The following is a 21,090-nucleotide window of genomic DNA, read 5'->3' on the forward strand; positions in this document are numbered from 1 at the left end:
CTAAGTATATTTTATAAGAGGATAAACAACGATAGAGACAATTTCGAAATTTAACTAATTAGAAGTCACCTTGGACTTCCTATCTTTCCACTTGGCTCTATTTTTAGAGGATTGTGGGTAATTACATTTTTGTCGACTTTATGATTATTTTACACAATGTTGTATTGCATGTTTGAAGAAAAAAGTATACTTCTATATTTGTATTAAGCAGCTTGTTGTGCCATGAGGTGTTGGCCTAATGGATCATGAAGAACGGTTATCAAAACTATCAGGCAAAATGGCGTTCAATGATAAGAAGACCCATTCCCATTTCCAACTTTAATGGTAGAGGGAGATATAGGATCCTGCTATGCTTGCTGTAAAACCTCTAGTTACTGTTGGTGGATTGAGCACTGATAAACAATGCCTGCCAATGATCAGATACATAAACCAATGAAAATACTCCAGAAGTGATTTAATTCTGCACTAAACAGACTTGAAACACCAAAATAGTGTTTTCAACCTCTTCCGGTAGTGTTCCCAGTCCCTGGCGAGGTGTTGCACAACGCTTGATTAAGTGATGTTACAACACATGATGTAATGTTTCATAACATCTCAGGATGATGTGTTTCAATACTCCATCAAAGTTAGAGTTTCATCTCCTACAAGTTGCTGGCAGTAAAGGTGCCACTGGTTTTGAGTTCGTTTAAGTTGAAGCTGTTTTTCCATCCTGAAAATTACCCCTTAGATGACCCAACCTAAGAATTTTCTATACAGAAAAAAACCTGTAATTAGCTCCAATGACTGTAATTTCCTTCATATTAAAATCATAGTTTGAGATTTTGCAAATTAAGCCATTTATCTACTTCCCCAGACTCGGATGAACAGGAACAGCTAGCATGCTAACTGTCCATGTAGACTTACAGTCATTGCGCTAACGCTAGTTAGTCATTGCAGTCATTGCGCTAAAGCTAAAGTTCCTTTATACTGGACGTAGAGAAATACAAATGTTATCCACAGTGGTATTTTGTTTTAGCCTGCGAAATTCATTAATTTTTTTTTTTACAAATAATAATTGTGGATCCCCTGCAATACTTCCACAAATCTTTGCAACATGCTGTACACATCCCTGACAATTCTGTATAAGTATATACACACTACCGTTGAAAGGTTTGGGGTCACTTAGTTAGGAGTTTTTGAAAGAAAAGCCTCCCACTCCTCTTTCTATTCTGGTTAGAGACAGTTTGCGCTGTTCTGTGAAGGGAGTAGTACACAGCGTTGTGCGAGATCTTCAGTTTCTTGGCAATTTCACGCATGGAATAGCCTTAATTTCTCAGAACAAGAATAGACTAACGAGTTTCAGAAGAAAGTTATTTGTTTCTGGCCATTTTGAGCCTGTAATCGAACCCACAAATGCTGATGCTCCAGATACTCAACTAGTCTAAAGAAGGCCAGTTTTATTGCTTCTTTAATCAGAACAACACTTTTCAGCTGTGCTAACATAATTGCAAAAGGCTTTTCTAATGATCAATTAGCCTTTTAAAATTATAAACTTGGATAAGCTAACACAACGTGCCATTGCAACACAGGAGTGATGGTTGCTGATAATGGGCCTCTGTACGCCTATGTAGATATTCCATAAACAAATCTGCCGTTTCCAGCTACAATAGTAATTTACAACATTACATGTTTACGCTGTATTTCTAATCAATTTGATGTTATTTTAATGGAGCAATTTTTTTTTTGCATTTCTTTCAAAAACAAGGTCATTTCTAAGTGACCCCAAACTTTTGAACGGTAGTGTACATGTATCACATTGCACAATTTTCTTTTAAGATAGGGTCCTCCTGAACAGATGTGAAAATCCTATTATGTTTTTCAGTTTTCAGCAGTGGTTGCCATGACAACTGTGCATTTTATTTCAGGCTCTTTTGATGCAGTGTGGAGGGATCAGAGTCCCTAAACAGTATGTAGGATTGTGGATGTATTAATGACAGGGGTTTCCTGCAGCAGGAGAAGGATTAATTAACAAGTTAATTCCGATGCTCCTAATCATCTGGTTTGGGGTTCTTGTTCAATATTGTGTGTAATTTTGCTCAACTGACATTCCAGAATGATCCTTGGTAATCTTTTTGTGCAACCTTCTTGGCAATTTCCCAGCCAGTTTAACAATATTTGGTTAATGAAAATTCCCAAATATTTTTTGGGGGTGTGTGATAAGGGATTGTTGCAAACAGTTTGTATCAAAATGAAATGTTGCAAGTACTTACTCATGTTAGTGTATTGCTAGTGCAACTGCTTTTCACCTGTCAGAATGGAAGATGTCTTTAGTCCTAAGCTCCTAGGTATAGTACCAGAAGTGGAACAGGAACTGATGTAGAGTACAATGGTTTTGTTTATGGAGGACTCTTAAGGAGGCTTATGGAAGGGAGAGGAGATGAGAGGAGAAATAGAAGAGATAAAACATTCCTGTGGGCCTCTCCAGATCCCGTAAAGCCTAGAGAATGATTAGCCTGAGCCTGTCAGCCGGGCACAACCAGTCTTCACGGCGCTGTGCTGCACTGGTGGCAGAGACGGAACAGCCTGTCATCTGTTTTAAATAGACCTGACACAGGAGGGAGGGGCACTGCAGGTTCCTATACAGCTTCAATTACTTCTTGTCAGCCTCAGATATGAGTGGAACTATTGTCAATTTGATAGGTCATAACTTGCACTTACCCTGTTCTCCTCATGAGATTTTAGACCAGGGGTGTCAAACTCATTCCATGGAGGACCTAGTGTCTGCAGGTTTTTGTTTTTTCCTTTCATTTAAGCCCTAGACAACCAGGTGTGGGCAGTTCCTTACTAATTAGTGACCTTAATTCATCAATCAAGTACAAGGGAGGAGCGAAAACCCACAGACACTCGGCCCTTCGTGGAATGAGTTTGACACCTGTTTAGACCCTCCTTCAGCGCACCGTGATTTAATGTGTGCTGCTGGATGTGGATTGTGGAAACATGTAGTGGAGAGTGCACGTTTGGTGAATATGTTCAGTAAAATAATGCATGCACGCACACAGGTACGCAATGTTAGGGGGATCCCTTAGATCAGAGGTTTTCAAACCTGTCCTCGGGGTCCCCCAACCGCTCCATGTATTTGATACATTCCAGAGCTAGCACACCTGATTAAAAACAAATGTTATTCATCACATGCTTTGTAAGCAACAGTTGTGGACTAACAGCGAAATGCTTACTGACGGCCCTTAGCAACAATGCAGAGAGAAAGAACATTTAGAAAAATTTGAAGTGTTAAACACGTAATAATAAAAGTAATAATAAATACACAATGAGTATTGATAACTATATATACAAGGGGTACCAGTATCGAGTTGATGTGCAGGGGTACGAGGTAATTGAGGTACAGTTGATGTCGAATGTTTACATACACTTAGGTTGGAGATATTAAAACTTGTTTTCAACCACTCCACAAATTTCTTATTAATAAACTATAGATTTGGAAATCTACTTTATGCATGACACAAGTAATTTTTCCAACAATTGTTGACAGACAGATTATTTCACTTATAATTCACTGTATCACAATTCCAGTGGGTCAGACGTTTACATACACTAAGTTGACTGTGTCTTTAAACAGCTTGAAAAATTCCAGAAAATGGTGTCATGGCTTTAGAAGTGTCACGCCCTGGCCTTAGTATTCTTTGTTTTCTTTATTATTTTAGTTAGGTCAGGGTGTGACATGGGGTATGTTTGTGTTTTGGGTGTTTATATGGTAAAGGGGGTGTTGGGTTTAGTGTATGGGTTTGTGTTGAGTGTATGTGTCTAGTTATGTCTATGGTTGAGTGTAGGTGTTTAGAAAAGTCTATGGTTGCCTGATTTGGTTCTCAATCAGAGACAGCTGGTTATTGTTGTCTCTGATTGGGAGCCATATTTAAGGTAGCCATAGGCTTTAGGTATTTTGTGGGTAATTGTCTATGTTGAACGTTTGTAGCCTGTGTGTGTGCACTACGTTATTTAGCTTCACGATCGTTTGTTGTTTTGTATAGTTTGTGTAAGTGTTTCGTTTTGTGTTCATCTTCGTCGTTAATAAATAGAAGATGTATTCATATTCCGCTGCGCCTTGGTCCGTCTCTCCACACGATCGTGACAGAATTACCCACCATAGGATCAAGCAGCGTGACAAGCGGCAACAGGAGCAAGGCATCAAGGATTCTTGGACATGGGAGGAGATATTGGATGGAAAGGGACCTTGGGCTCAACCTGGAGAATATCGCCGTCCCAAAGCTGAGCTGGAGGCAGCGAAAGCAGAGAGGCGGCGATATGAGGAGGCAGCAAGGAGGCAAGGCTGGAAGCCCGTGAGTACTACCCAAAAATTTCTTGGGGGGGGACTAGGAGGTAGTGGGCCGAGGGCAGGTAGGAGACCTGTGCCCACTTCCCAGGCTAACCGTGGAGAGCGGGAGTACGGGCAGACACCGTGTTACGCAGTAGAGCGCACGGTGTCTCCTGTACGTATGCATAGCCCAGTGCGGGTTATTCCACCTCCCCGCACTGGTAGGGCTAGATTGAGCATTGAGCCAAGTGCCATGAAGCCGGCTCTACCTATCTGGCCACCAGTGCGTCTCCTCGGGCCGGCTTACATGGCACCAGCCTTACGCATGGTGTCCCCGGTTCGCCTACATAGCCCGGTGCGGGTTATTCCACCTCCCCCGCACTGGTCGGGCGACGGGGAGCATTCAACCAGGTAAGGTTGGGCAGGCTCGGTGTTCAAGAGAGCCAGTACGCCTGCACGGTCCGGTATTTCCGGCGCCACCTCCCCGCCCCAGTCCTGTTCCACCAGTGCCAACACCACGCACCAGGCTTCCAGTGTGTCTCCAGAGCCCTGTTCCTCCTCCACGCACTCGTCCAATGGTGCGTGTCTCCAGCCCATTACCACCAGTGCCTACACCACGCACCAAGCCTCCTGTGTGTCCCCAGAGTCCTGTGCGTCCTGTTGCTGCTCCCCGCACGAGCCCTGAGATGTGTGTCCCCAGCCCGGTACCACCAGTTCCGGCACCACGCACTAGGCCTAATGTGCGTTTCCAGGGTCCAGTATGCCCTGTTCCTGCTCCCCGCACTAGCCCTGAGATGCGTGTCCCCAGCCCGGTACCACCAGTTCCGGCACCACGCACCAGGCCTACAGTGCGCCTCAGCCGGCCAGAGCCATCCGTCTCTCCAGCGCCATCTGAGCCATCCGTCTCCCCAGCGCCATCTGAGCCATCCGTCTCCCCAGCGCCATCTGAGCCATCCGTCTCCCCAGCGCCATCTGAGCCATCCGTCTCCCCAGCGCCATCTGAGCCATCCGTCTCCCCAGCGCCATCTGAGCCATCCGTCTCCCCAGCGCCATCTGAGCCATCCGTCTCCCCAGCGCCATCTGAGCCATCCGTCTCCCCAGCGCCATCTGAGCCATCCGTCAGTCAGGATCTGCCAGAGCCGCCAACCAGACAGGATCTGCCAGAGCCGCCAACCAGACAGGATCTGCCAGAGCCGCCAACCAGACAGGATCTGCCAGAGCCGCCAACCAGACAGGATCTGCCAGAGCCGCCAACCAGACAGGATCTGCCAGAGCCGCCAACCAGACAGGATCTGCCAGAGCCGCCAACCAGACAGGATCTGCCAGAGCCGCCAGCCAGACAGGATCTGCCAGAGCCGTCAGCCAGCCATGAGCGTCCAGAGCCGTCAGCCAGCCATGAGCGGCCAGATCCGTCAGCCAGCCATGAGCGGCCAGATCCGTCAGCCAGCCATGAGCGGCCAGATCCGTCAGCCAGCCATGAGCGGCCAGATCCGTCAGCCAGCCATGAGCGGCCAGATCCGTCAGCCAGCCATGAGCGGCCAGATCCGTCAGCCAGCCATGAGCGGCCAGATCCGTCAGCCAGCCATGAGCGGCCAGATCCGTCAGCCAGCCATGAGCAGCCAGATCCGTCAGCCAGCCATGAGCAGCCAGATCCGTCAGCCAGCCATGAGCCATACAGCCAGGATCCGCCAGAGCCGTTCAGCCAGGATCCGTTCCTCAGCCTGGTGCTGCCCCTTATCCTGGTACTGTCCCTTATCCTGGTGCTGTCCCTTATCCTGGTGCTGTCCCTTATCCTGGTGCTGCCCCTTAGTCCGGTACTGCCCCTTAGTCCGGTGATGCCCCTTATTCCAGTGGGTTTAGGAAAGCGGGTAGTGACTATGGTGGGGTGGGGACCACGACCAGTGCCGGAGCCGCCGCCGTGGACGGACGCCCACCCAGACCCTCCCCTAGACTATGTGCTGGTGCGCCCGGAGTTCGCACCTTAAGGGGGGGGTTATGTCACGCCCTGGCCTTAGTATTCTTTGTTTTCTTTATTATTTTAGTTAGGTCAGGGTGTGACATGGGGTATGTTTGTGTTTTGGGTGTTTATATGGTAAAGGGGGTGTTGGGTTTAGTGTATGGGTTTGTGTTGAGTGTATGTGTCTAGTTATGTCTATGGTTGAGTGTAGGTGTTTAGAAAAGTCTATGGTTGCCTGATTTGGTTCTCAATCAGAGACAGCTGGTTATTGTTGTCTCTGATTGGGAGCCATATTTAAGGTAGCCATAGGCTTTAGGTATTTTGTGGGTAATTGTCTATGTTGAACGTTTGTAGCCTGTGTGTGTGCACTACGTTATTTAGCTTCACGATCGTTTGTTGTTTTGTATAGTTTGTGTAAGTGTTTCGTTTTGTGTTCATCTTCGTCGTTAATAAATAGAAGATGTATTCATATTCCGCTGCGCCTTGGTCCGTCTCTCCACACGATCGTGACAAGAAGCTTCTGAAAGGCTAATTGACATCATCTGAGTCAATTTCAGGTGTACCTGTGGATCTATTTCAAGGCCTACCTTCAAACTCAGTGCCTCTTCGCTTGACATCATGGGAAATCTACAGAAATCAGCCAAGACCTCAGAAAAAAAATTGTGGGCCTCCACAAGTCTTGTTCATTCATGGGAGCAATATCCAAACAGCTGAAGGTACCACGTTCATCTGTACAAACAATAGTACGCAAGTATAAACACCATGGGACCACGCAGCCGTCATACTGCTCAGGAAGGAGACGCGTTCTGTCTCCTAGAGATGAAAGTACTTTGGTGCAAATAGTGCAAATCAATCCCAGAACAACAGCAAAGGACCATGTGAAGATGCTGGAGGAAACAGGTACAAAAGTATCTATATCCACAGTAAAACGAGTCCTATATCAACATAACCTGAAAGGCCACTCAGCAAGGAAGAAGCCACTGCTCCAAAACCACCATAAAAAAGCCAGACTACAGGTTGTAACTGCACATGGGGCAAAGATTGTCCTTTTTGGATAAATGTCCTCTGGTCTGATGAAACAAAAATAGAACTGTTTGGCCATAATGACCATCATTATGTTTGGAGGAAAAAGGGAGACGCTTGCAAGCCAAAGAACACCATCCCAACCGTGAAGCACGGGGGTGGCAGCATCATGTTGTGGGGGTGCTTTGCTGCAGGAGGGACTGGTGCACTTCAAAAAAATAGATGGCATCAAGAGGCAGGAAAATTATGTGGATATATTGAAGCAACATCTCAAGACATCAGTCAGGAAGTTAAAGCTTTGGTCGCAAATAGGTCTTCCAAATGGACAATGACCCGAAGCATACTTCCAAAGTTGTGGCAAAATGGCTTAAGGACAACAAAGTCAAGGTATTGGAGTGGCCATCACAGAGCCCTGACCTCAATCCTATAGAAAATGTGTGGGCAGAACTGAAAGTGTGTGCGAGCAAGGAGGCCTACAAACCTGACGCAGTTACACCAGTTCTGTCAGGAGGAATGGGCCAAAATTCACCCAACTTATTGTGGGAAGCTTTTGGAAGGCTACCCGAAACGTTTGACCCAAGTTAAACAATTTAAAGGCAATGCTACCAAATACTAATTGAGTGTATGTAAACTTCTGACCCACTGGGAATGTGATGAACGAAATAAAATCTGAAGTAAATAATTCTCTCTACTATTATTCTGACATTTCACATTCTTAAAATAAAGTAGTGATCCTAACTGACCTGACACAGGGAATTTTTACTCGGATTAAATGTCAGGAATTGTGAAAAACTGATTTTAAATGTATTTGGCTAAGGTGTATAAACTTTCGACATCAACTGTAGATACTATATGTACATATAACTAGGAATAATGTGACAGATAGTAAACAGTTGCAACAGCATATATGATGAGTTAAAGTTTGTGCAAAATTGGTCAATGGTCAGATGGTCAAATCAAATCAACGTTTATTTGTCACATGCGCCGAATACAACAGTCTGAGTAGCCATTTGATTACCTGTTCAGGAGTCTTATGGCTTGCGGGTAAAAACTGTTGAGAAGCCTTTTTGTCCTAGATTTGGCACTCCGGTACCGCTTGCCATGCGGTAGTAGAGAGAACAGTCTATGACTGGGGTGGATGGGGTCTTTGACAATTTTTAGGGCCTTCCTCTGACACCGCCTGGTGTAGAGGTCCTGGATGGCAGACAGCTTAGCCCCAGTGATGTACTGGGCCGTACGCACTACCCTCTGTAGTGCCTTGTGGTCAGAGGCCGACCAATTGCCGTACCAGGCAGTGATGCAACCAGTCAGGATGCTCTCAATGTTGCAGCTGTAGAACCTTTTGAGGATTTCAGGACCCATGTCAAATCTTTTTTTTTTCCTGAGGGGGAATAGGCTTTGTCGTGCCCATTACACGACTGTCTTGGTGTGTTTGGACCATTCTAGTTTGTTGATGTGGACACCAAGGAACTTGAAGCTCTCAACCTGCTCCACTACAGCCCCGTCGATGAGAATGGGGGCGTGCTTGGTCCTCCTTTTCCTGTAGTCCACAATCAGCTCCTTTGTCTTGCTGATGAGGGAGAGGTTGTTGTCCTGACACCTCACTGCCAGGTCTCTGACCTCCTCCCTATAGGCTGTATCATCATCGTCGGTGATCAGGCCTATCATCGTCGTGTCGTCGGCAAGCTTAATGATGGTGTTGGAGTCGTGCGCGGCCAAGCAGTTCTGGGTTAACAGGGAGTACAGGAGGAGACTAAGCACGCAGCCCTGAGGGGCCACCGTTTTGAGGGTGACCGTAGCGGAAGTGTTGTTGCTTACCCTCACCACCTGGGGTGCGTCCCATCAGGAAGTCCAGGATCCAGTTGCAGAGGGAGGTGTTCAGTCCCAGGGTCCTTAGCTTAGTGATGAGCTTGGATGGCACTATGGTGTTGAATGCCGTAGTCAGTGAACAGCATTCTCACGTAGGTGTTATTTTTGTCTTAAGTCGGAAAGGGCAGCATGGAGTGCAATAGAGATTGCGACATCTGTGGATCTGTTGGGGTGGTATGCAAATTGGAGTGGGTCCAGGGTGTCAGGGATGATGGTGTTGATTTGAGTCATGACCAGCCTTTCAAAAATAATGCCACTTTAATAATGTTTACATATCTTACATTACTCATTTCATATGTATATACTGTATTTTATTGCATCTTGCCTATGCCGCTCGGCCATCGCTCATCCATATACTTACAGTGGGGAGAACAAGTATTTGATACACTGATGATTTTACAGGTTTTCCTACTTACAAAGCATGTAGAGGTCTGTAATTTTTATCATAGGTACACTTCAACTGTGAGAGACGGAATCTAAAACAAAAATCCAGAAAATCACATTGTATGATTTTTAAGTAATTAATTTGCATTTTATTGCATGACATAAGTATTTGATACATCAGATAAGCAGAACTTAATATTTGGTACAGAAACCCTAGTTTGCAATTACAGAGATCATACGTTTCCTGTAGTTCTTGACCAGGTTTGCACACACTGCAGCAGGGATTTTGGCCCACTCCTCCATACAGACCTTCTCCAGATCCTTCAGGTTTCGGGGCTGTCGCTGGGCAATACGGACTTTCGGCTCCCTCCAAAGATTTTCTATTGGGTTCAGGTCTGGAGACTGGCTAGGCCACTCCAGGACCTTGAGATGCTTCTTACGGAGCCACTCCTTAGTTGCCCTGGCTGTGTGTTTCGGGTCGTTGTCATGCTGGAAGACCCAGCCATGACCCATCTTCAATGCTCTTACTGAGGGAAGGAGGTTGTTGGTGTAGATCTCGCGATACATGGCCCCATCCATCCTCCCCTCAATACGGTGCAGTCGTCCTGTCCCCTTTGCAGAAAAGCATCCCCAAAGAATGATGTTTCCACCTCCATGCTTCACGGTTGGGATGGTGTTCTTGGGGTTGTACTCATCCTTCTATTCCTCCAAACACGGCGAGTGGAGTTTAGAGCAAAAAGCTCTATTTTTGTCTCATCAGACCACATGACCTTCTCCCATTCCTCCTCTGGATCATCCAGATGGTCATTGGCAAACTTCAGACGGGCCTGGACATGCGCTGGCTTGAGCAGGGGGACCTTGCGTGCGCTGCAGGATTTTAATCCATGACGGCGTAGTGTGTTACTAATGGTTTTCTTTGAGACTGTGGTCCCAGCTCTCTTCAGGTCATTGACCAGGTCCTGCCGTGTAGTTCTGGGCTGATCCCTCACATTCCTCATGATCATTGATGCCCCACGAGGTGAGATCTTGCATGGAGCCCCAGACCGAGGGTGATTGACCGTCATCTTGAACTTCTTCCATTTTCTAATAATTGTGCCAACAGTTGTTGCCTTCTCATCAAGCTGCTTGCCTATTGTCCTGTAGCCCATCCCAGCCTTGTACAGGTCTACAATTTATCCCTGATGTCCTTACACAGCTCTCTGGTCTTGGCCATTGTGGAGAGGTTGGAGTCTGTTTGATTGAGTGTGTGGACAGGTGTCTTTTATACAGGTAACGAGTTCAAACAGGTGCAGTTAATACAGGTAATGAGTGGAGAACAGGAGGGCTTCTTAAAGAAAAACTAACAGGTCTGTGAGAGCCGGAATTCTTACTGGTTGGTAGGTGATCAAATACTTATGTCATGCAATACAATGCAAATTAATTACTTAAAAATCATACAATGTGATTTTCTGGACTTTTGTTTTAGATTCCGTCTCTCACAGTTGAAGTGTACCTATGATAAAAATGACAGACCTCTACATGCTTTGTAAGTAGGAAAACCTGCAAAATCGGCAGTGTATCAAATACTTGTTCTCCCCACTGTATGTACATATTCTTATTCCATCCCTTTACATTTGTGTGTATAATGTGGTTGTTGTGGAATTGTTAGATTACTTGGTAGACATTACTGCACTGTCGAAACTAGAAGCACAAGCATTTCGCTACACTCGTATTAACATCTGCTAACCATGTGCATGTGACCAATAAAATGTGATTTGATTTGAATGCATTTCATGGCTACAGATGTGCTACTAGGAAATAGTCATTTAGACTAGTTACCTTGGCGTTTTTGGTAGAGGGACTATGCTGGTCTGCTTGAAACATGTAGGTATTACAGACTGGGTCAGGGAGAAGTTGAAAATGTCAGTGAAGACAAACATGCCAGCTGGTCAGCGCATGCTGTTAGTGCGCGTCCTGGTAATCCGTCTGGCCTTGCAACGTTCTGAATTTTAACCTGTTTCAAATTCTTACTCACATTGGCTATGGAGAGCATGATCACACAGTCGTCCGGAACAACTGGTGCTCTCGTGCATCGTTCAGTGTTGCTTGCCTCAAAGCATCGATGGCATTTAGCTCATCTGGTAGGCTTGTCACTGGGCAGCTCGTGGCTGGGTTTCCGTTTGTAGTCTGTGATAGTTTGCAAGCCCTGCCACACCGATGAGCATCAGAGAGGGTGTAGTAGGATTTGATCTTAGTCCTGTATTGATACTTTGCCTGTTTGATGGTTTGTTGGAGGGTGTAGCAGGATTTCTTATAAGCGTCTGGTTTAGTGTCCCGCTCCTTGAAAGCAGCAATTCTAACCTTTAGTTCAGTGCAGATGTTGCCTGTAATTCATGGGTTCTGGTTGGGATATGTATGTACGATCACTATGGGGACGATGTCATCGAAACACTTATTTATGTAGCCGGTGACTGATGTAGTAAATTCCTCAATGCCATCAAAAGTCTTGTAGCTTAGCATCCACTTCATCGGACAACTTCTGTATTGATCACATCACTGGTACTTCCTGTTTGAGTTTTTGCTTGTAAGCAGGAATCAGGAGGATAGAGTTATGGACAGACGACATGCTGGTAGAAATAAAGTAAGACAGATTTCAGTTTTCCTGCATTAAATTCACTGGCCACTAGAAGTGCCGCTTCTGGATGAACATCTTCTTGTTTGCTTTATGGCCCTGTACAGCTCGTTGAGTGTGGTCTTAGTGCCAGCGTCGGTTTCTGGTGGTAAATAGACAGCAATGAAAAATATAGATAAAAACAATATTTCCTTACTAATTAGTGACCTTAATTAATCAATCAAATACAGGGGTGGAGCTAAAAACCTGCATATCACAGCCCAAAGTAAATTATCAAAATCTTTATTCGATTTCATGAGAATTTAAAGGAACAATTTGCCAGCTGCCTTGCTGCTGTTTTTGAAAACAGCTGAAACAGCAGCTCTTGTCTTAACGGAGATTTCGAGCGATCACTTGCTGTACTTACGTAAGGTCACTGAATGCATTTACACCAGTCTGAGCATTAATCGTATTCCTCTCCCTCTGTGTATCTCTGACAGACCAGCAGTATTCCCCTTGGTCCCCGTCCTGACACTTCGATGAAGACAGACGCCTCCCTGTCCCCCCAATCAGGAACATGAAGGGCTTATCGGGTGGCCGCTCCCAGCACCAGATCCCCTCGCCCCATGGGCTAGACCAGTTTGACCATCCTCAAGACTTCCATGGCATGGGCCACCATGGCGGAGCCTCTGAGTCGCGCCACTCCTCCTACCTGCTCAGCCCCACCGAGAGCTGCCCAATGGACTACCACCACCGCTACTCACCGCGCAGCTCCATCCACTCTGACTGCATGATGATGTCCCCCGTCATCATGGCACCCCCGTCGGGTGTTGGTGGCGGCGCCGCCATTGACCACATCTCCAGCAGCACCTTCCCCAGAATGCACTACAGCTCACAGTACTATGACTCGGCCACGCGGGACGACTGCGCTGCCATCACTGCCTCTGCCACCTCCCATGCTGCTGCTGCCCCCACCGCTCCAGCTTTGCAGTACCAGGGCAGCGGCAAGAGCAACCGCATCCCGGCAAACCTGCTTGACCAGTTTGAGAAGCAGCTGCCTCTGCACCGTGACGGCTTCCACACACTGCAGTACAAGAGGACGTCCACCACCACGGAGCAACGCAGCGAGAGCCCCGGACGCATCCGTCACCTTGTCCACTCCGTCCAGAAGCTCTTCACCAAGTCCCACTCCCTGGAGGGCTCGTCCAAGATGAACGGAACCAAAGGTGACGGTGGAGGAGGGGGACACCACGGCGGCTCCCAACACAGCCACCATGGAGGCTCCAAGCATGGCAGCAAGCGAAGTAAGAGCAAAGAGCGCAAGACGCACCGCTCGGGGGGAGCGGGCGGCTTCTGGAGTTCCGACGACAACCTGGACAGCGACAGCACCTATCGCACGCCCAGCGTCATGAGCCGTCACCATGGCGACCATGCCCATGCCGCCCACTGCTACCCGGACTCCATGCACCACAGTCACTTTGGGGACCTGTCCCTCAAGACCTCCAAGAGCAACAACGATGTTAAGTGCTCAGCATGTGAGAGCATGGCCATGACTCCGGAGGGGAAGTTTATGAAGAGGAGCTCCTGGTCCACGCTGACCGTCAGCCAGGCCAAGGAGGCCTACAGGAAGTCCTCCCTCAACCTCGAGAAACCCATGATGCACACAGACCTCAAGCCCTCGCTACGGGCCTGTCACTACCTACAGGTCAGTGGTGGTCTGTGTTCTGTGGTGTGTGTGTGTGTGCGCCACCATAATGTAGATGTTACTGTGAACATTGCACAAAGCTTACAGTAACTTTTGTGTTATGTGGAATACTGCTTAGCATTACATAGGTAGGCCTAATTTGATTCTCTCATATTGATGAGAAATGCTTCAATCTCACATACAGGGAGCTCTAAATGTATTGGGACAGTGACAATTTTATTGTTGTTTTGGCTCTGTACTCAAACTCTTTGGATTGGATTACTATGAGGTTAAAGTGCAGACTGCCAGCTTTAGTTTGAGGGTATTTGTGTTACGACCTCGCAGATCATCACACCAAATACAAGTCTACGGCCTACGGCCTAGCCTAACCATAGTGTGAAAGCTAAACATGGATGAAACCATATTGGGTGAACCGTTTAGAAATTACAGAACTTTTTGTACATACTGTAGTCCATTTTAGGGGACCAAAAGTATTTGGACAAATTCACATGTGTATTAAAGTAGTAAAAAGTATTTGGTCCCTTATTCGTAGCGAGCAATGACTACATCAAGCTTGTTTCTTTTGGATGTGTTTCAGATTATTTTGTGCCCAATAGAAATTCATGGTAAATAATGCATTGTGTCATTTTGGAGACACCTTTATTGAATAATACGAATTGAATAGGTTTCTAAACACTTTTACATAAAATGTATGTGGATGCTACCAGGATTACAGATAATCCTGAATGAATCGTGAATAATGAATTGAGAAAGTTGCGGATGCACAAATATCTATTGGATGGATGAGACACCCTTTTTCCATGAGAAATTCAATAATTTGGTGTTTTGTTGATGGTGGTGGAAAACGCTGTCTCAGGCACATAAGACGACAAACGCGTTTAAACAGCATTGTTGACTGAAAAGCATCGAAAAAACATTTGTGCTGATGGGAAATAAAGGTCTTCACAACTTTATTTCTACATTTCACCTTTTATTGTAAAACATAAATGTGAACTTCATCATCCAAACATCCCACTGAACACATCCACAGCTAAACTCATTCCATAAACTAGTCTAAATAACAGGTTGCGCTGACAAAAAACAAAACATAAGTTAGCGACCAAACAGCTAGAAATGTCTAAAAAGTCTAAATAACAGGTTGCGCTGACAAAAAACAAAACATAAGTTAGCGACCAAACAGCTAGAAATGGTGAGCACAAGGGAGAAACGTAATATTGTTTAGAAAATAGTTGCGTGTCAGCTAAGCTAACAGCAGCTAAATTCTTTATGTCAGCCATGTTTGTTTACGTTTGACAAGCGAAAACTCCTTAATCCCAGAATGCCATTCACTAAAAGACACAAATAAACAAAGTCAAAGATGGCTGCGCCCATTGCCTGAAAAAAAACGTAGTTTAGCCACTTTTCAGCATATTACAAATCTTCAATGTAATAGTTTTTTATTTAAATAGGCAAGTCAGTTAACCTTTTGTCAATAGGGGGAGCTGTTAGCATTATTTTTTTTTTTACATTTCCAAATTAAACTGCCTCGTACTCAATTCTTGATCGTACAATATGCATATTATTGTTATTATTGGATAGAAAACAGTCTATAGTTTCTATAGGAGTTGAAATTTTGTCTCTGAGTGGTACAGAACAATTTCTACAGCACTTTTCATGACAGGGTTCAGATTTCAGAAATTTTTACCTCTGATCTGGGGTCTGTTTATAAGGCCACAGTGAATGCTATGAAGAAACCGACACTACCTACGTCTTCCTCTGGGTGTCTGTACGTCATCACGTTTTCAATGAAGTCTATGGGACGTTCACAGCCATTATAAATGACAAAAATGTACAGAGACCCCTCTTTCTCAACGTGCGCCTCAAGCGTGAAGGCCATCGGACCTGCCTCGTTCCAAATCGTTTTCTAACCAGCAGTATTTCTCCGGTCATGTTTTCAGTCGTTATAGTTGTTAAAAACATCATAATGTAGTGAATTTTAACCGTTTTATATCAATTTATATCCGTTTAGTGCGATTTTGAGGAATTTCTTTGTCGTGCACTCTGAAAGTTTGGACACGCTTTAGGGTGTCGGTCGTTGGTGATGGACATTTCGAAGGACAGAGGACATCTATCGACCAAAAGACGTTTATAACATAGAAAGGATACATTGCCCAAGAATATGATGGAAGATCAGCTCAAAGTAAGCAATATTTAATATGATAAACCGTGTTTCTGTCGAAATATTTTAAACGCATACATCGCCATTTTGTTTGGTATAGCTTCACTTGGCCAACCCTGTATTGAAAAGTAAGGATAATTTAAAAAATGTAAATCAGCGGTTGCATTAAGAACTAATTTGTCTTTCGATTCCTGTCAACCCTGTATTTTTTAGTCAAGTATATGATTAGCTTTTAATTAAACTAGATCACTCTGATAGATGACGTCAGACATATTGAGGCTTGATTTCCTAGTATTTTCATTGTGTAACCACGGTTTTGTATGGCTAAATATGCACCTTTTCGAACAAACTGTATATGTATGTTGTAAAATGATGTTACAGGAGTGTCATCGGAAGAATTCTGAGAAGGTTAGTGAAAAAATTAATATCTTTTGGCGGTGGTTACGTTATAGCGCTCTTTGGCTGGAATCGATGCTCTGGTAACGTTGGAACATGTAGTATGCTAACTTATCGATTTATTGTGTTTTCGCTGAAAAACGCTTAGAAAATCTGAAATATGGTCTGAAATCACAAGAACTGGGTCTTTCCATTGCTATGCTTTGTCTATTTTTATGAAATGTTTTATGATGAGTAAATTGGTCATACACGTTGCTCTATCTAGTAATTCTAGTGGATTTGTGATGGTCGGTGCAATTGTAAACTGTGATTTCTACCTGAAATATGCACTTTTTTCTAACAAAAACTATCCTATACCATGAATATGTTATCAGACTGTCATCTGATGGTTTTTTTTATAGGTTATTGGCTATCAATATCTTAGTTGAGCCGAATTGGTGATAGCACCTGAAGGAGTAAGAAACTGATGGAGTTAGAATAGTGGTGTATTTTGCTAACGTGTTTAGCTAATAGATTTACATATTTTGTCTTCCCTGTAAAACATTTAAAAAATCTGAAATGGTGGCTTTATTCACAAGATCTGTATCTTTCATCTGGTGTCTTGGACTTGTGATTTAATGATATTTAGATGCTACTATCTACTTCTGAAGCTATGCTATCTATGCTAATCAGTGTGTGGGGGGTGGGGGGTGCTCCCGGATCCGGGTTTCTGAGGCAGTAAAAGTTAAGAACAAATTCTTATTTAAAATGACGGCCTACACCGGCCAAAACCGGTTGACGCTGGGCCAATGGCCAATTGTGCACCGCCTGGATGGGACTCCCAATCACGGTCGGTTGCGATACAGCCTGGATTTGAACCAGGGTGTCTGTAGTGACACCTCTAGCACTGAGATGCAGTGCCTTAGACCGCTGCACCACTCGGGAGTCCGAGTGTTACAGTGTATACAAGAACCGGAGCACATGTCCTGACAAGTAATTTACAGTTTTTGACAAATCACAAAGCAAGTAAAATGTTACCACCTCACAGATCATCACACCAAATACAAGTCTACGGCCTAGCCTAACCATAGTGCGAAAGCTAAGCATGGATGAAACCATTTTAGGAGGGTTTGTGAGGGGGTTCATTTAATTTGTAGTGGGTTTTCAAGCACATCGGGGGTAGAAATGGGGGAAGGTATCGTGGGGGGTTATGATGCAGGAAATGTTACTATGATGGGGGATTTCTCAATAAATCTGTGGCAAACACAGGAAAAGTTTATACGCTAAATAAAAATAAAACCCCTGGAAAGGGGGGTCTGAGGTGGCAACCCTGAGGTACCAAAGTTACAATCTGATGTCGTGTTCAAAACAACTGGGAACTGGGAAATCGGAAATCTCTGACTTTCAACTTCAGTGCATTCAAGACAACTGGGAACTCAGAAGCACCACAAATAGCTTAGCATTAGCTCATCATAACCAGTACAACCTTCAAAAAAGTATTTTTACACACAGCATATGTGTCCATTACAATGTATGCAAGAATTGGAATGCATGATTTGTCATCAGTACTTGAAAACCTAAATGAAAGTTTTATTTATTTTTTTGCTCCATACATACATACGGTATGCTACAGAAGAAATGACAAGACGATATACAGAAAATAAGGCACTAACTTTGAACGCACACATGTCCAAAGTTATTATTTGTAAGGAAAACAACAATGAAGGCAATACGAGTGCCACCAATACAATGTGTCGGGGGGACAAAGTTTGTGCAATGCTTGGTCTGGCTAGAGATGAGCAATGTCTTTATACTTGATCTGGGGGAAATACCGGGGAAGAGCTTGGGCTCTCCTCAAAGAGAGAAGTTTGTCCGGCTTAGTAAAGCATCAAACATAAATTGTCCGCAACAGTGAAATGGGCTACTTCTTATGTGAATTAATGAGAAAGAGGAACACACCTCAATTCAATCTGTTGTTAGAAAATAATTTGAAATTGACAAATTGAAACAGCGCGGGTTAACTGTCCTGTTGCGTAACAATCACATGTTGGAACAGTGAGTGCATTCTGACATCACCCGCATAAATAAACTCACGCTGGGGCGACCGTTAGAGATATTTGGAACTCATTCGGGAAAGTTCAAACTATACTCCTTTGAGACCCCTCTTTGAAAGTCACTGAGATCTCTTCTTCTAGCCATGGTAGCCAGAATAATCCACAACTGGGAATTGTTTTACATGACCCTAAGCATGACGGTACGTTAATTGCTTAATTCATTCAGGAACCACACCTGTGTGGAAGCACCTGCTTTCTATATACTCTGTATCTCTCACGTGTCCTTTATTTTAGCAGTTACCTGTATATTACAAACAATAACAACCATTGATTTAATTGATTCTTAGAAAGGCCTTCCTGAGAAAAACATAATGATGGATGCATCGATCAGGGAGCCCAGTCAGTAAAAACTCCTTAAACAAACCTGTCCTTTGCTATTCTCAAATGATAAATCCCAGCTCCTTTATGTGTGAGGCTATATCCTTTATCTGTGATTCCCTATTGTGTGCTACCTGGGAGAGGTATTGTGTATTTAGATGGAGCGATCAATTGAGGAAATCAATTTCATGATGGAGGAAGACACTGTAAATAATCAGGATGGAAGCTGACTTGGATAACCTGCCACAGGGTTTCTATCTTGTGGGCCACTCCTGCTGTTTTTCAGACACCATGCACCTTTTCAAACACACATGTACATGCATGCGCACGCACGCACGCACGCACGCACACGCACACGCACACGCACACGCACACGCACACACGCTCAAAAGTATGTGGACACCTGCTCGTTGAACATCTCATTCCAAAATCATGGGCATTAATATGGCATGCTATAACAGCCTCCACTCTTCTGGGAAGACTTTCCACTAGATGTTGGAACATTGCTATGGGGACTTGCTTCCATTCAGCCACAAGAGCATTATTGAGGTCAGGCACTGATGTTGGGCGATTAGACCTGGCTCACAGTCGGCGTTCTAATTCATCCCAAAGGTGTTCGATCAGGTTGAGGTCAGGGCACTGTGCAGGCCAGTCAAGTTCTTCCACACCAATCTCGACAAACCATTTCAGTATGGATCTCGCTTTGTGCGCGGGGCATTGTCATGCTGAAACAGGAAAGAGACTTCCCCAAACTGTTGCCACAAAGTTCGGAAGCACAGAATTGTCTATAATGTCATTGTATGCTGTATTGTTGAGATTGTCCTTCACTGGAACTAAGGGGCCTAGCCCAAACCATGAAAAACAGCCTCAGACCATTATTCCTCCTCACCAAACTTTACAGTTGGCACTATGCATTCGGGCAGGTAGTGTTCTCTTTGAATCCGCCAAACCCAGATTTTGTCCGTTTAACTGCCAGATGGTGAAACGTGATTCATCACTCCAGAGAACGCATTTCCAGTGCTCCAGAGTCCAATGGCAGCAAGCTTTACACCACTCCAGCCGACACTTGGCATTGCGCATGGTGATCTTAGACTTGTGTGCGGCAGTTCTTGTGCTGACATTGCTTCCAGAGGCAATTTGGAACTCGGTAGTGAGTGTTTCAACCGAGGACAAACAATTTTTACAAGCTACACACTTCAGCACTCGGCGGTCCTGTTCTGTGAGCTTGTGGGGCCTACCACTTCGGGCCTGAGCCGTTGTTTTTTCTCCTTGACATTTCCACTTCACAATAACAGCACTTACAGTTGACCGGGGCAGCTCTAGCAGGGCAGATATTTTACTTGTTGGAAAGGTGTCATCCTATGACAGTGCCACGTTGAAAGTCACTGAGCTCTTCAGTAAGGCCATTTTACTGCCAATGTGTGTCTATGGAGATTGCATGGTTGTGTGCTCGATTTTATACACCTGTCAGCAATGGGTGTGGCTGAAATAGCCGAATCCACTAATTTGAAGGGGATGTCCTTATACTTTTATGTATATATAGTGTATATAGAAAGTCAAATACAGTTACATGACATTACACACAGTGGCAATAAATTATGTAATTTCCATGTTTGACAGATTTGGGGTATCTGACTGTTATTAACCTACTGACACATTAAAGGTATGTGGCTTTCAACTGAATTGCAACAACACTGAATTGCAACAACACTGAATTGCAACAACACTGAATTACAAAAATGTCTAACACTGCCTTGTCATAATATAGTGTCTGGGAGCTGTGTACAGTACATTTGAATGGAAGTCGAGATAGATGTTATTGTTCATTACAGCTCTTTGCTTTGTTAAACACTAACAATCTTCTGAGCCATGTTACTGTATTCTAAGATAATCAGGAATATAGTGGAGGGTAAACACTATTAACAAAATAAAAAGATGCGCAAACGGTGTTTACTGTACTTGTCACATTTGTTTTACCACCACATCCCAAATTATAGTCTTGCAAAGTCAGCTAATTTAATTTCTAACACATAAATAAAGTCCTGTAGGACCGGAGGTGTTTACATGCAGGTTGCTTTATATGCGTTGAACTAAGCCTGGTAGATCTACGTACACTACCGTTCAAATGTTTGGGGTCACTTAGAAATGTCCTTGCAAAATTTAAACAGCGCTGTGTTTCAAGCATTGCTAAGAGCTGCTGGCAAACGCAGTAAAGTGCTGTTTGAATGAATGCTTACGAGCCTGCTGCTGCCTACCACCGCTCAGTCAGACTGCTCTATCAAATATCAAAT

The 21,090-nt window shown here is 44.5% G+C and overlaps 1 protein-coding gene across 2 annotated transcripts in view; it reads left to right on the forward strand.

Moving 5' to 3' along the window:
* The window catches only part of LOC139556554 (disks large-associated protein 2-like), a 191,459-nt gene that overhangs the window by 79,156 nt on the left and 91,213 nt on the right, over nt 1-21,090 (forward strand). For both annotated transcript variants that reach the window (XM_071370640.1, XM_071370641.1), the window contains exon 2: nt 12,630-13,834. In XM_071370640.1, coding sequence (XP_071226741.1) covers nt 12,707-13,834 — 1,128 coding nt within the window. In that variant the 5' untranslated portion in view covers nt 12,630-12,706. The remainder of the gene's footprint in view (nt 1-12,629; nt 13,835-21,090) is intronic.

This window comes from Salvelinus alpinus, chromosome 27 (genome assembly GCF_045679555.1).
Source record: "Salvelinus alpinus chromosome 27, SLU_Salpinus.1, whole genome shotgun sequence".
NCBI lineage: Eukaryota > Metazoa > Chordata > Actinopteri > Salmoniformes > Salmonidae > Salvelinus > Salvelinus alpinus.